Source organism: Nansenia antarctica (assembly GCF_963989245.1).
Source record: "Nansenia antarctica genome assembly, chromosome: 4".
NCBI classification, from domain to species: domain Eukaryota; kingdom Metazoa; phylum Chordata; class Actinopteri; order Argentiniformes; family Microstomatidae; genus Nansenia; species Nansenia antarctica.
In genome coordinates, this window is record NC_137689.1 from 44762548 (window position 1) to 44775047 (window position 12500).

The 12500-nt window shown below is 51.4% G+C and overlaps 1 protein-coding gene across 1 annotated transcript in view; it reads right to left on the reverse strand.

Annotated features, from left to right (window-relative positions):
* The window catches only part of col27a1a (collagen, type XXVII, alpha 1a), a gene marked incomplete at both ends in the record, with an annotated part of 120368 nt that overhangs the window by 87774 nt on the left and 20094 nt on the right, over nucleotides 1–12500 (reverse strand). The window contains 3 exons of the mRNA XM_080529368.1: nucleotides 3520–3573; nucleotides 3736–3789; nucleotides 6469–6522. Of these exons, the coding sequence (XP_080385494.1) occupies nucleotides 3520–3573; nucleotides 3736–3789; nucleotides 6469–6522 (162 nt within the window). The remainder of the gene's footprint in view (nucleotides 1–3519; nucleotides 3574–3735; nucleotides 3790–6468; nucleotides 6523–12500) is intronic.

Below are 12500 nucleotides of genomic sequence, written 5' to 3' on the forward strand. Positions count from 1 at the left end.
GAGGGCTGTCTATCTGTCTGAGGGGAGGGCTGTCTGTCTGTCTCTGAGGGGAGGGCTGTCTGTCTGTCTCTGAGGGGAGGGCTGTCTATCTGTCTGAGGGGAGGGAGGCTGTCTGTCTGTCTCTGAGGGGAGGGTTGTCTGTCTGTCTCTGAGGGGAGGGCTCTCTGTCTGTCTCTGAGGGGAGGGCTCTCTGTCTGTCTCTGAGGGGAGGGCTCTCTGTCTGTCTCTGAGGGGAGGGCTGTCTGTCTGTCTCTGAGGGGAGGGCTGTCTATCTGTCTCTGAGGGGAGGGCTGTCTGTCTGTCTCTGACGGGAGGCTGTCTGTCTGTCTCTGAGGGGAGGGAGGATGTCTGTCTCTGAGGGGAGGGCTGTCTGTCTGTCTCTGAGGGGAGGGCTGTCTATCTGTCTGAGGGGAGGGCTGTCTGTCTGTCTCTGAGGGGAGGGCTGTCTGTCTGTCTCTGAGGGGAGGGCTGTCTATCTGTCTGAGGGGAGGGAGGCTGTCTGTCTGTCTCTGAGGGGAGGGTTGTCTGTCTGTCTCTGAGGGGAGGGCTCTCTGTCTGTCTCTGAGGGGAGGGCTCTCTGTCTGTCTCTGAGGGGAGGGCTCTCTGTCTGTCTCTGAGGGGAGGGCTCTCTGTCTGTCTCTGAGGGGAGGGAGGCTGTCTGTTTCTGACGGGAGTCCCAACAGCACTGGGACTTTCTACTAGAGGAAGGTAACGCGCTGTCTGCCTGGAGTACAAAGAACACCAAAGCATTAGAATGTGTCACATAATTATCTCAACAACTTAGCCACGCAGCAGATCACCGCAGCCATTGGCAGGAAACCCCCTGGCCGTCGTGTGAGGTATGAGGGAGGCAGAGGAACAGTCAGTCATTCCGTGTGGAGTTTTACAAGGTACCAGTAGAGTCATGTCTGTGGTCACCAAGCAATACCTATGGCATGCTGTGATGTCAGTGCTGGTGAGGGTTGCCGTGGTGATGTCAGACACTCTGACTCCTGACAGCCTCAGGGGTTTCACTGTTCACTGGCTGCTCTCAGACAGGCTGGCCCGGTGGGGGGGGGGTCAGGTCTGCTGTCTCATGGTGTCGTTCCTGAGGAGAGTGTGTGTTTGGAAGCCTGACACCACCCAGGAGAGGAGAGAGGAGAGGAGCCTGGGACATAGACTGTCAAAGTGGAGACACTACAGATTGGTTGTGAGAACAATGGCGATGTGTGTGTGTGACTGTGTGTGTGCGTGTGTGTGCGTGCGTGTGTGTGTGTGTGTTTATGTGTGTGTGTGTGTGTCCATGCATGTGTGTGTGTGTGTGTGTGTATGTGTGCATGCGTTCATGTGTGTGTGTGTGTGTGTGTGTGTGTGTGTGTGTGTGCATGCGTTCATGCATGTGTGTGTGTGTGTGTGTGTGTGTGTGTGCATGCGTTCATGCATGTGTGTGTGTGTGTGTGTGTGTGTGTGTGTGTGTGTGTGTGTGTGTGTGTGGTTAACCTAGATGCTTATTTGAGGCTAAACTGAGAGTCGGGGAGGGCAGCAACGTCCCATCAGCTGGACTCTCAGGCCGTCAGCTGTCATGTGGACATTCCTGCCTGCAGCTCCCTCCTCCAGCTCCCTCCTGCAGCTCCCTCCTCCAGCTCCCTCCTGCAGCTACCTCCTCCAGCTCCCTCCTCCAGCTCTCTCCTCCAGCTCCCTCCTCCAGCTCCCTCCTCCAGCTCCCTCCTCCAGCTCCCTCCTGCAGCTCCCTCCTGCAGCTCCCTCCTGCAGCTCCCTCCTCCAGCTCCCTCCTCCAGCTACCTCCTCCAGGTCCATCCTGCATGTCCATTTCTGCCCTTCAAATTGCCAAGAGCCTCGCTGCCAAGACTCATTTAGCTGAAATTGTAGCTCTGAATATTTTTCCACTAGCTTTACATTTTCTTTCTTTCTTTTTTTCATACAAGCCGCAGACTCTTAACAGAAGCCACATGTTACGGGCAGCCAGCCAACCAGTGAGGTCGACAAAGCTGTTACATGGCTGCTGCAACCGAGCGAAGAAACAGAGGAACATGCACAAGCACCTCACACCTCTGGACAGACACACACTGTACACAGCACTCGATTGAGGGGGGATGAGGGGGGATGGCGTCCCCACTGAAATAAAAAACGCTCAAAATCATCCCCCTTCTAAAACTGCCATCCCCCCTTTCCATCCCTTATGTCATTTTATCAATGAACGTGGTATTACTGCTATTTCAACATTTAGTTTTGCGCATATTGAGTAAAATACTGTGGGCGAGGGAGGGGGCACGCACACATGCAATGACATTTTTATCAAGTCACTGACGCTGAAGTCACTGACGCTGTGGGGATGCTAAAATTGTCCCCATATGATCAAATCCACCATCCCCCCTGATTTTCTTTTACAACTTGAGTACTGACTGTACACATGCAACAACTACGTCTTGTAGACGCATGTCTACGGTCCACACAACCCATTCTCCAGTGCTCTGTCTATACTGTGCGATGAAGTGGACATGGTGTATACTACATCCACGGTCGTGCTCTGTGTGTGGTGTGTTTTCTTTGATGACATGCAGGAGGTTTGTTTCAATGATCACCCGAGGGTCATGCACATCTGTCGGGTGGATTGTGGCTTTGCATCATCGCTCTGAATCATATCAAATTGATTTCTCTGCTAAACTCATCATTGTCATCTTTTGAAGGACTACCATGTCTATACTTGTCTATTCCGCCCTCTTTTTCTCTTTCTTTTTTCTCTTTCATACACGCACGCACGCGCACACACGCGCACACACACACACACACACCGCACACGCACACGCACACGCACACGCACACGTTAATGCACACGCACGCACGCACTCTCTTGTGGGAACAGTCTTGGTCCATTTCTGTAAGAATGTAATCCAACAGAACCTCAGTCCAAGTTCCTTTTCCTAGAATTGTGAATCACCTCAGTCAGGCTTTTCCACAGTATGACACCAGTAACTACAGTACCCACCCCCCTCCCCCACCTCTCCCTCCTGGCATGCATGACCCCCTCCTCGCTCCTCCTTCCTTCCCGCCAAAACAGGGTCCCATGGAGTCGACCCAGCTGACACACATGGTGGAAATGGTGAGCACAGCAGAATCGCTGTCTGTCAGAGCGACTGTTGGATCCCAACAGATAGAGGGTTAATGATAATCACTAACAACCCATCCACTGACACACTCACAGCTGAGAGAGAGAGAGAGAGAGAGAGAGAGAGAGAGAGAGAGAGAGAGAGAGAGAGAGAGAGAGAGAGAGAGAGAGAACTCCCCCCCTACACACACGGTTATGTAATGGTGACACTGAGTCATACTGATCTGTTTTTTCTTCCCAATATTTTTCACTGGCTATGTTTTGCCATATATGCATCATCTCACTTACACTTTGCAGAGATTAGCTCACTTTGAGCGTGAGAGAGTGGAGAAGAGAGAGAGGGACACCGAGGTGAGATGAGGAGGAGAGCAAAGAGTGGGTTTCTTTTGTGGTTTTTTGTTTTTCTTTCTTACCTTTCGACCAACTTGGCCGGTCAGTCCAACTGGGCCAGAGATTCCTAGGTCTCCCTGGAACACAGGTGAACACACATTACCTTGACACCTCATCTCTATACACAACACAGACTCAGACCTTCTCAAAACACACACACACACACACACACACACACACACACACACACACACACAAACAAGGTGCTGTTGTAATCCAGTGGGAGGAGGCTAGGGTACCTTCTCTCCTTTAGGCGCTGTTCCAGGTGAGAGCCCAGGGTCTCCTTTCCTCCCCTGAGAGAAACAGAGAGAACAAGTCGTTTACTCAGCAACACGTCTCATACACACCACAACACCTACCCTACTTTCAGTGATGCTGTCCTGTTTTTCTTGTCTAACCACAAGCACATCTGTGTATGTATCTGAAGGCTAATCGATATATCCATCGGCACCTATCAATACAATCGTCGTAAGACACAGGCGACATCTGCCAGGAGGGAACGACGGTGCCTCTCTGTGGACACAAGGGAGCCCTCTGGCTCTGGTTGAAGGGGTCCCGTCCCCGTCCCCCCCACCTCCATTGAGAGGCTCAGGACAAATCTGTGGTGATATTTCTACTCTGCGTATGTGAGACATGCGGCCCTCCTGCCAGACTCACTAGGCAGGCCTCATTGTTAGGGAGAGAACAACAATAATAGGCTTGTACACTTCAAAGCCGCGGGAAGGAAATTAAACTCAGCGTGCAGAATCCTTTCACCCCCCCCCCCCCGGACTCCCTGCGGTTTACAACTTTACTTCATTTAGGCTCGATGAAAGAGCAGGATCGGGGGAGTGCTCCGGGACATCAAACGCTTTGGAAACGTTCTTTCAACACACCTGCCCTAACGAGCCGCCCCCGGAGCCCCTCTGCCCCACAGAAGGGCGCCGTTAGCGTTAGCTGGGTCAGGGTCTCAGGAGGCTGCCTATCTCTCTCTCTTTTCCATGAAGGCTGGTTCATTAAGGTCTCTCCACCCCGCTGACAGCGGGCGTTTATTTGGTCCATTGTTGTGCAAAGTAAACTGACATCATGATTTGGTTTTCTTCAGGAGGGTAAACAACGCGGAGCTCAGTGCCAGGACCAGACCAGGGTTTTAAAGATGTGAGGCGGTGGCTGTCCCAGAGGGGCCTGAGGCTGTGGCCGCTGCTCTCCGTGTCCCACACCTCTCAGGGAGACCAAACACAAAGGCCTTTACGAAGCAGACTACTGCATGTTACTGCTACTGCCTGTTTCCTGTCTGGGAATTTGGATCAATTAAGGAAATGCCCTGAGGATTTTCTAAAGAGCTAAAAGGATTGTTTGGACCACGACTAGAGCTCACGCTAATACAGGCAGAGTTCATCCTCTTCACAGGGAAGTCAGATTCAGGGAGACTTGGATATAAATCGAATGACATCATAGGGTATTAAGACGCATCACCGCTGAATAAAGACATAATTCGCTAAATAACATTTTGGTTCTGTGTCACAAATGAATTATGGATAAAACGGCAAAGAAATTACGGAAAAAAGCAGAGAACAAGAAGATTGCGAGGAAGGGACTGGAGGGAGACTGTATGTGGGAAAAGAAAAGAGAGAGAGAGAGAGGGAGAGGGGGGTAGAGAGAGAGGAAGACTGAGGGGACAGCAATGGAAAATGATTACAGAAAGACAGAGAGAAATGTAATCATGTTCTGCAGTGACCCGGTGCAGGCAGGCAGCGCCCCGGCATGTGGGAAGCAGAGGGGAGCGGAGCGGAGCAGGACTGCAGACAGCTGCACGGCCCTGCATGAAAGGCACTTTTATAAGAAGCCCTTAAATATAGGTAGTGCTCATTAAGGCCCCTCTGAGAGCGCTGTGGACATCACAACGCCTTTTCACCTCTGGAGCTATACACAGATGCTGCGTAGTATATACTACATGAATACTACATATATACGACATGAATACTACATATATACGACATGAATACTACATATATATACGACATGAATACTACATATATACTATATACTACATGACACAGTCTGATCATTTGGTCCGTATGTCGGCAACCAATCAAGATGTTCAGACTTTTCTTTTGAAACACGGAACTACGTTTCGACGTTGTTGAGAATCACAACACAAACTCGCTAGTCAAGCCAAAATACTGCAAAAAACGCAATGGATTGGGTGAGTAATCCCCCACTGCTACCTAGTTAACTAGAACACTACTTTACATTGTGAGCAGGCTCAAAAAACAAGCTGTGTTAGACTAGCGATGTGTCGTTGATTTTCAACAACACGGAAATGGATTGACATTTTTCCGAAAGAAAAGTCTGGATATGCGGACCAAAGCATTAGAGCGTGTCACATACGTATATGCAGACTGAGGGGGCCTTCTAGAAGAGCCTGTGCCCACACATCCACATTAAAGGGAGACAGTTTTATTTGGGGTTGTAAGTTTCCGTCTCCTGGTCCTGTTCTGCTGGATGCTGGACAGATGATAAATCACTCTGAGCTGCTCTCTCCTCTGGTGTTACCATGGAAACCTCCACCTCTGAGAGGGATCTTCTGGTTTTATGCAAACACACACACACACACGCATACACACACACACACACACACGCAAACACACACACACACACACACACACACACACACACACGCAAACACACATACACACACACACACGCAAACACACGCACACGCAAACACACGCACACGCACACACACACACACACACACACACACACACACACACAGTGCTGGAGTGTGTCCAAAGGGATGGTGAGAGTTATGGTGCAGGTGTACAGATGGCCACAGACAGCTGAAACATCTGCAGAGCTCTCTTATCCTCCCTTAAAGATAGACTGCAGCAACTGACATTCACCTCTGACCCCTGCCTGAGGTGCACTGTAGGAGGAGTGACCCTGGATGTGTGTGTGTGTGTGTGTGTGTGTGTGTGTGTGGAACATACCTTAAGCCCAGTAGGTCCGGATCGGCCAGGGTTGCCATGGGGACCGGCGCCACCCTGCGGAACAACCAGAGAGGAACCACAATTACATGGTGATCAAGATAACCATCAATCTGCATATTGAATTATGCTGAGCTGAGCTGAGCTGAGCTGGGCTGAGCTGAGCTGGGCTGAGCTGGGCTGAGCTGGGCTGTACTGGGCTGAGCTGGGCTGTACTGAGCTGGGCTGGGCTGTACTGAGCTGGGCTGGGCTATACTGAGCTGGACTGGGCTGTACTGAGCTGGGCTGCCATTCAGTCAGGAGGTGGAAGGGTTGTCTGGAGAACTTCAGCCTTCATGCTGCTCTAACCCCCCCTGTCCTATATTGTGTGTGTGTGTGAGTGTGTGTGTGCGTGCGTGTGAGTGTGTGTGCGTGCATGTGAGCGTGTGTGCGTGAGTGTGCGTGTGTGTATGCGTGTGTGTGTGTGCGCGCTTGTGCATGTGTTGGGATTTGGGATTTGAGATGGGGGGTGCGTTGGGGTGGGGGTGTAGCGCTTATGGAAAATGGGGCTTCATGCTGGAGGTAGAATGGAGTTCTGGCATATGGATGTAGTTTCCTACCCCCCAACCCCCCATTACCCCCCCACCCCCCGCGGTCTTCCCTGAGGCAGGGCGGGTTTTGCATGCATACATAGACATACACAGACACACACACGCATACACACACACACACGCATACACACACACAAAGATGCCAAACACAAGCGTTCTCATCGTGGTTGTGAAAGTCTTAATGACAAAAGCAGGCCGGTCTGATTCGAGTGTTGAAATCCCATCAGCGGTCGACATTTCACTCTTGTGTGTCTGTTGCTGGAAATAAAACCCTTCCTCTCAAAACAAACAGGGATCCAGTTCGACAGACAGATCTACAGTAGCAGCAATGTGACCCCCCCCTCTGCCCCTCCTCATGGGAAAGGTTAGCAGTGAGCCTTTGAAACCCAGAGAACTAACTAGAGTGGTCTCCCGTGGCTGAGAATGGCCATCCACAGCACGGGGGGGGGTGATGACGAGGCACTCAGCCACCTCTGTGCTGTTGACATGGGCAGGAGTGTGTGCGTGTGTGTGACCGCGCCCCCCCCCCCCCTCTCTGGCTCTCCCCATATGGTTACGGTTCGTCCTCCGCTGGCATCTCTGAGCTACTTTTTTCCGACCGGATCTTGACCCCAGAGACACACTCCATGTGGCATGACACCCTCACCCCCCCATGTCCCCCCCCCGCCACCCTGGGTCAGGGGGTCAAGCATGTCAGAGAGGGTTGGAAAAAGAGTCAATGGCCACTTCTGGGGAGCGGGGTCAGCAACTTCACTGGGGCAAGACGACTGAACGAACACATCAGTGATTCAGAGTACCCCCCCCCCCCCCCCAACCCCACTTCCCACACCAAAGTCCAGTCAAGTGATTCTTTGTTATCCTACGAAAAATAAATTCATTGGGTTTTCATTTGGGCTGGGTGGGTGACAAGCTCTTTCTAAAAACAAAATACACAACAATGTCTAACAACAGACGTTATACTGTTAGAAACTCGACGACAGACGAAGAAGACTCAGTCAAAGATTTATTGTGAGGCCCTCTGTGAGGGCGGGGGTATGTTACCTGAGATGACTCAGAGAGAGCGAGGGGGGGTATGTTACCTGAGATGACTCAGAGATAGCGAGGGGGGGGGATGTTACCTGAGATGACTCAGAGCGCAGTCACATTCTCCACACAGGACACTGAACGTACATGCAGACCAGACGGCTGTGTAGCCTCACGCTGACATACATGACATCCTAGAGTGTTGGGGTGGCATGACAGGAAGTAGCCCTTGCCCTAAATAGCTTCGATAAATGACCGTCTTGAATGACATGCCTCAGACCGGTGGTTAACCTCAGGTCCAGCAGTAGTTGGCGCCGTTGGCACAAGACGAGAGAGGCGGAGGTGTTGCTGTCTGCCACGCCACGGCCCTCTCTCCTCTCATCTCATTGGCTAGGTTTCTAATTAGAGAACGCCAGGGCGAGGCACCCCAGAGGCTTCTGGGATATGGAACAGAAAAGCCTCCAGCCTCTGAACTGGAAGCCAGGGAGCCGACCGTAGTAACTGTGGTAGGGTGAAGTCTCTCTACTTTGTGACAGCTCTAAAACGGGGCACCGTTGGTCCTCGAATGTCTAAATACGTCAAACTGTGACAGTGTATATAAAGCAGAATAGAAATATCTATAACGCCCTCACCTTCAGCTGTATACCAATACCACAACGGAAAATAAAATAAATGTGGGGCACTTAAGTGGTGTAGCACGCTAAGGCGCACGCCATATCACCGCAAGGTCCCTCGTTCGATTCCCGGCCGTCGACATATCCTGTATGTCATCCCTCCTCTCTCTCTCTCACCCATCCTTCCTGTCAATCTCTACTGTCTCTATCCCAATAAAGCAGAAATGCCCTAAAAACATATATATATATATATATTCTTTTTTTAATAGTCATTTGGTGTTAAAAGCGGAACACATCCCATGATTCCTCCTAAAGTACATATTTCAGATGGTTACATTTAATGGGAAATGCAGTAAAGATGGTCCGCATTTATGGAACACATGGTAAAGACAGTTTCAACATATATGGCTGACATAAAAGACAGGCTTGTCTGAAGTGATGCCAAATGAGGGTGGGGTGGGGGGGTGGGGGGTGGGGCCAGGCTGATTAACTGACACCAGAACAGTGAAGTCAGCGTGTGAGGATACAGGACTCTTAATTACAGAGCCCTGTGTACTCAGACCAGAGGTGTAATTTACCCTCAGGAATAGATTTCACTGCATGAGTATACATCCAGCGCCATACTGTAGCATGCCACCCTATCACAGGCTGGCACGGGCACACACAGCCACCTCGGGCACACAGGCCGGCCCCATGGACCATAAAAACTCCACAACAGAGAGAGTGTCAGGGATCCAATCCAAGGTTCTTGGTTTTCAGCCACTAGTTTGTAGAGTTAAACACATGTTGTGGTATGTAAGTAATCCAGTTAAATATACTGTGTAGAACTTCAAAATAACAACTATAATAGCTCAAACAACAATAACAATACCAGTTTTGCCTATTACCATAGAAACCATAGATATGGCATGACACTTAACAACATGATGTACAGTTAAATGGAATGAGTGTAGTCATAAAAAAGTGCATAAACACACAATGTGCTCTGGCTGGCTTCCTTTAACAGGCCTCACCAGGGTTAGGGTTAGGGTTCCACCCTCCTGCCAGCTGGATGCCCTGCTGCCAGCCAACCCGCTGGCCCTGTGGACCGCTGCAGAAACGCAGACTTGGAGCAGGTACTTCTTTTTTGTGTGTTATATCCTAATATTACAGTTATGTTCCACAGGAGACTAGTCCATACTGTACAGAGCTGATGCAGGGATTATACAGACCCTTAAAACTAGACCGTGCCGGCGTGCTTGTTACGCAAAAACACCCAAAACACTGACCTCAGTGGAATACACAGAAAACAGTGTCTCCAGTCACCGCATGACTACACTCTGACCACTGCTCTGAGCTGGGCAGAGGGAGGTGGTGCTGGGGAGGGATGAGGAGGGATGAGGAGAGGCTGGAGAGGGAGAAGGGATGATGGACAGCGTCTGTCTCTATTGATCCCAGGCTCCAGACAGAGAGGGGAGGTCAGTCTGTCTGTCTGTCTGTCTGTCTGGGGGTGATAGTCACAAACCTGTCTCTCTGTCTGCCTGTCTGTCTGTCTGTCTGCCTGGGACTGATACAGTCACAAACCTGTCTGTCTGTCTGGAGGTGATAGTCACTAACCTGTCTGTCTGTCTGTCTGGAGGTGATACAGTCACTAATCTGTCTGTCTGTCTGTCTGGTGGTGATACAGTCACTAACCTGTCTGTCTGTCTGTCTGGAGGTGATAGTCACTAACCTGTCTGTCTGTCTGTCTGTCTGGAGGTGATACAGTCACTAATCTGTCTGTCTGTCTGTCTGGTGGTGATACAGTCACTAACATGTCTGTCTGTCTGTCTGTCTGGAGGTGATACAGTCACTAACCTGTCTGTCTGTCTGTCTGTCTGTATGTCTGTCTGTCTGTCTGCCTGCCTGCCTGGGACTGATACAGTCACAAACCTGTCTGTCTGTCTGTCTGGAGGTGATACAGTCACTAACTTGTCTGTCTGTAAACACACTGACCAGACAGACAGACAGACAGACAAACAGACAGACACTTCCACCCATCTGGACACATCACTGCACCACTGTGTCATCACCGCCACATTGAGTGTTGACAACGGTGGTCAAAGCAACGTGATCTCACACTCCTGTGTGTGAGGTCAGAGGTCAGGCCAGGTTCATGGGTGGGGCTCTGGGGTACAATGGCGTCTGTCTCCAGTCCCTGCTTGGACCACAGGCTCAGTCATCAGCCCCGCCTACTTGCTAAACAAAACATGTGGGGGGTTCAGAAGAAGAAGAAAAATGCTCTTCTTTTGATTGGCTGTGGACGCATGTAGAGTGGACCCTGCCCATAGCCACCGCCGGCCTTGGGTTTTAATGTGGAACAAAGATGACACTTTGTAGTGTCTTACTATGGTATTTCACAGTGTTGCTGACTAACTCACACAGCTGCTGCCTCTCCTGCTCGTTCTCACTCAGCCAAGAATGAACCTGCAGCCTAACGTCAGATCAACCTGCAGCCTGGGGGCTGGGGTGTGGCCTGGGGGGTGGGGGTGGCCTGGGGGGGGGGGTGTGGCCTGGGGGCTGGGGTGTGGCCTGGGGGGTGGGTGTGGCCTGGGGGGTGGGGGTGGCCTGGGGGGTGGGTGTGACCTGGGGGGTGGGGGGTGCTCTGCTCCGTCCTGCTGGGGTGCACGTGGCAGCAATGACCAGGGACGAAGGGAGGCGTCTGTTTACACCAGGGAGAGTTCTAGAGTTCTAGAGTTCTAGTTGTCCCTCAAAGACATCTATCATTGATGCAGACAGCCGTGCTGCCATTTAGTGTCTCTAGACAGCCCTGAGGAGAGGAGAGACAGCCCTGGGGAGAGGAGAGACAGGCCTGGGGAGAGACAGCCCTGGGGAGAGGAGAGACAGCCCTGGGGAGAGGAGAGACAGCCCTGGGGAGAGGAGAGACAGCCCTGGGGAGAGGAGAGACAGCCCTGGGGAGAGGAGAGACAGCCCTGGGGAGAGACAGCCCTGGGGAGAGACAGCCCTGAGGAGAGACAGCCCTGGGGAGAGACAGCCCTCGGGAGAGGGAGAGACAGCCCTGGGGAGAGACAGGCCTGGGGAGAGACAGCCCTGAGGAGAGACAGCCCTGGGGAGAGACAGCCCTCAGGAGAGGGAGAGACAGCCCTGGGGAGAGCGTCAGCTAGCACCTGCAGGGGGAGCGGTCAGACAGTGTGTTTGGGAGCTACCCTGCAAATCCCTCTGCATCCCACCCTCACCCTCCTCCTCCTCCTCCTCCTCCTCCTCCGTCCTTTCAACTTTTTTTTTGGGAGGGCTTCGTAGTTTTGTTTTCCTTGATGTTTGGTCTCGCACCCACTTCCAATGACAAAACCAACAGCAGTTGCAGTTGGTTTGGTGTGAGACAAAGGCCTTCTCTGTGGTGCTGGTGTAGATGTCTGGGGTGAATCAGAGTGAGGCGTACGGGGGGGGGGTACAGGTGGCAGTCTGGCCACATGAGGGGAATGTATCTGAATGTACCTGAATGTACCTGAATGTACCTGAATGTATCTGAATGTAGGTGGATGGACCCGCTCCTCTGCTAGAGACCCAGAGAGAGGGCTGCTGGTGTTTAAATGCCTTTAATGAGAGCAGACGAAGATGTCTTTATGACATGGGATACATGTTTAAATGTATGTTTTAATGGGAACATTGGTTTCCCTCGGGCTTAGCTCAGTGAACTCTCACACAACCACATGAATACATTACATACAGACACACACTCACACACTCACACACTACTGTGCCATCTGTGATGTCTGTGGTAAACGAGGTTTGTGTTAAACAGTAAAACAGTCTGTAATCATAATCATAA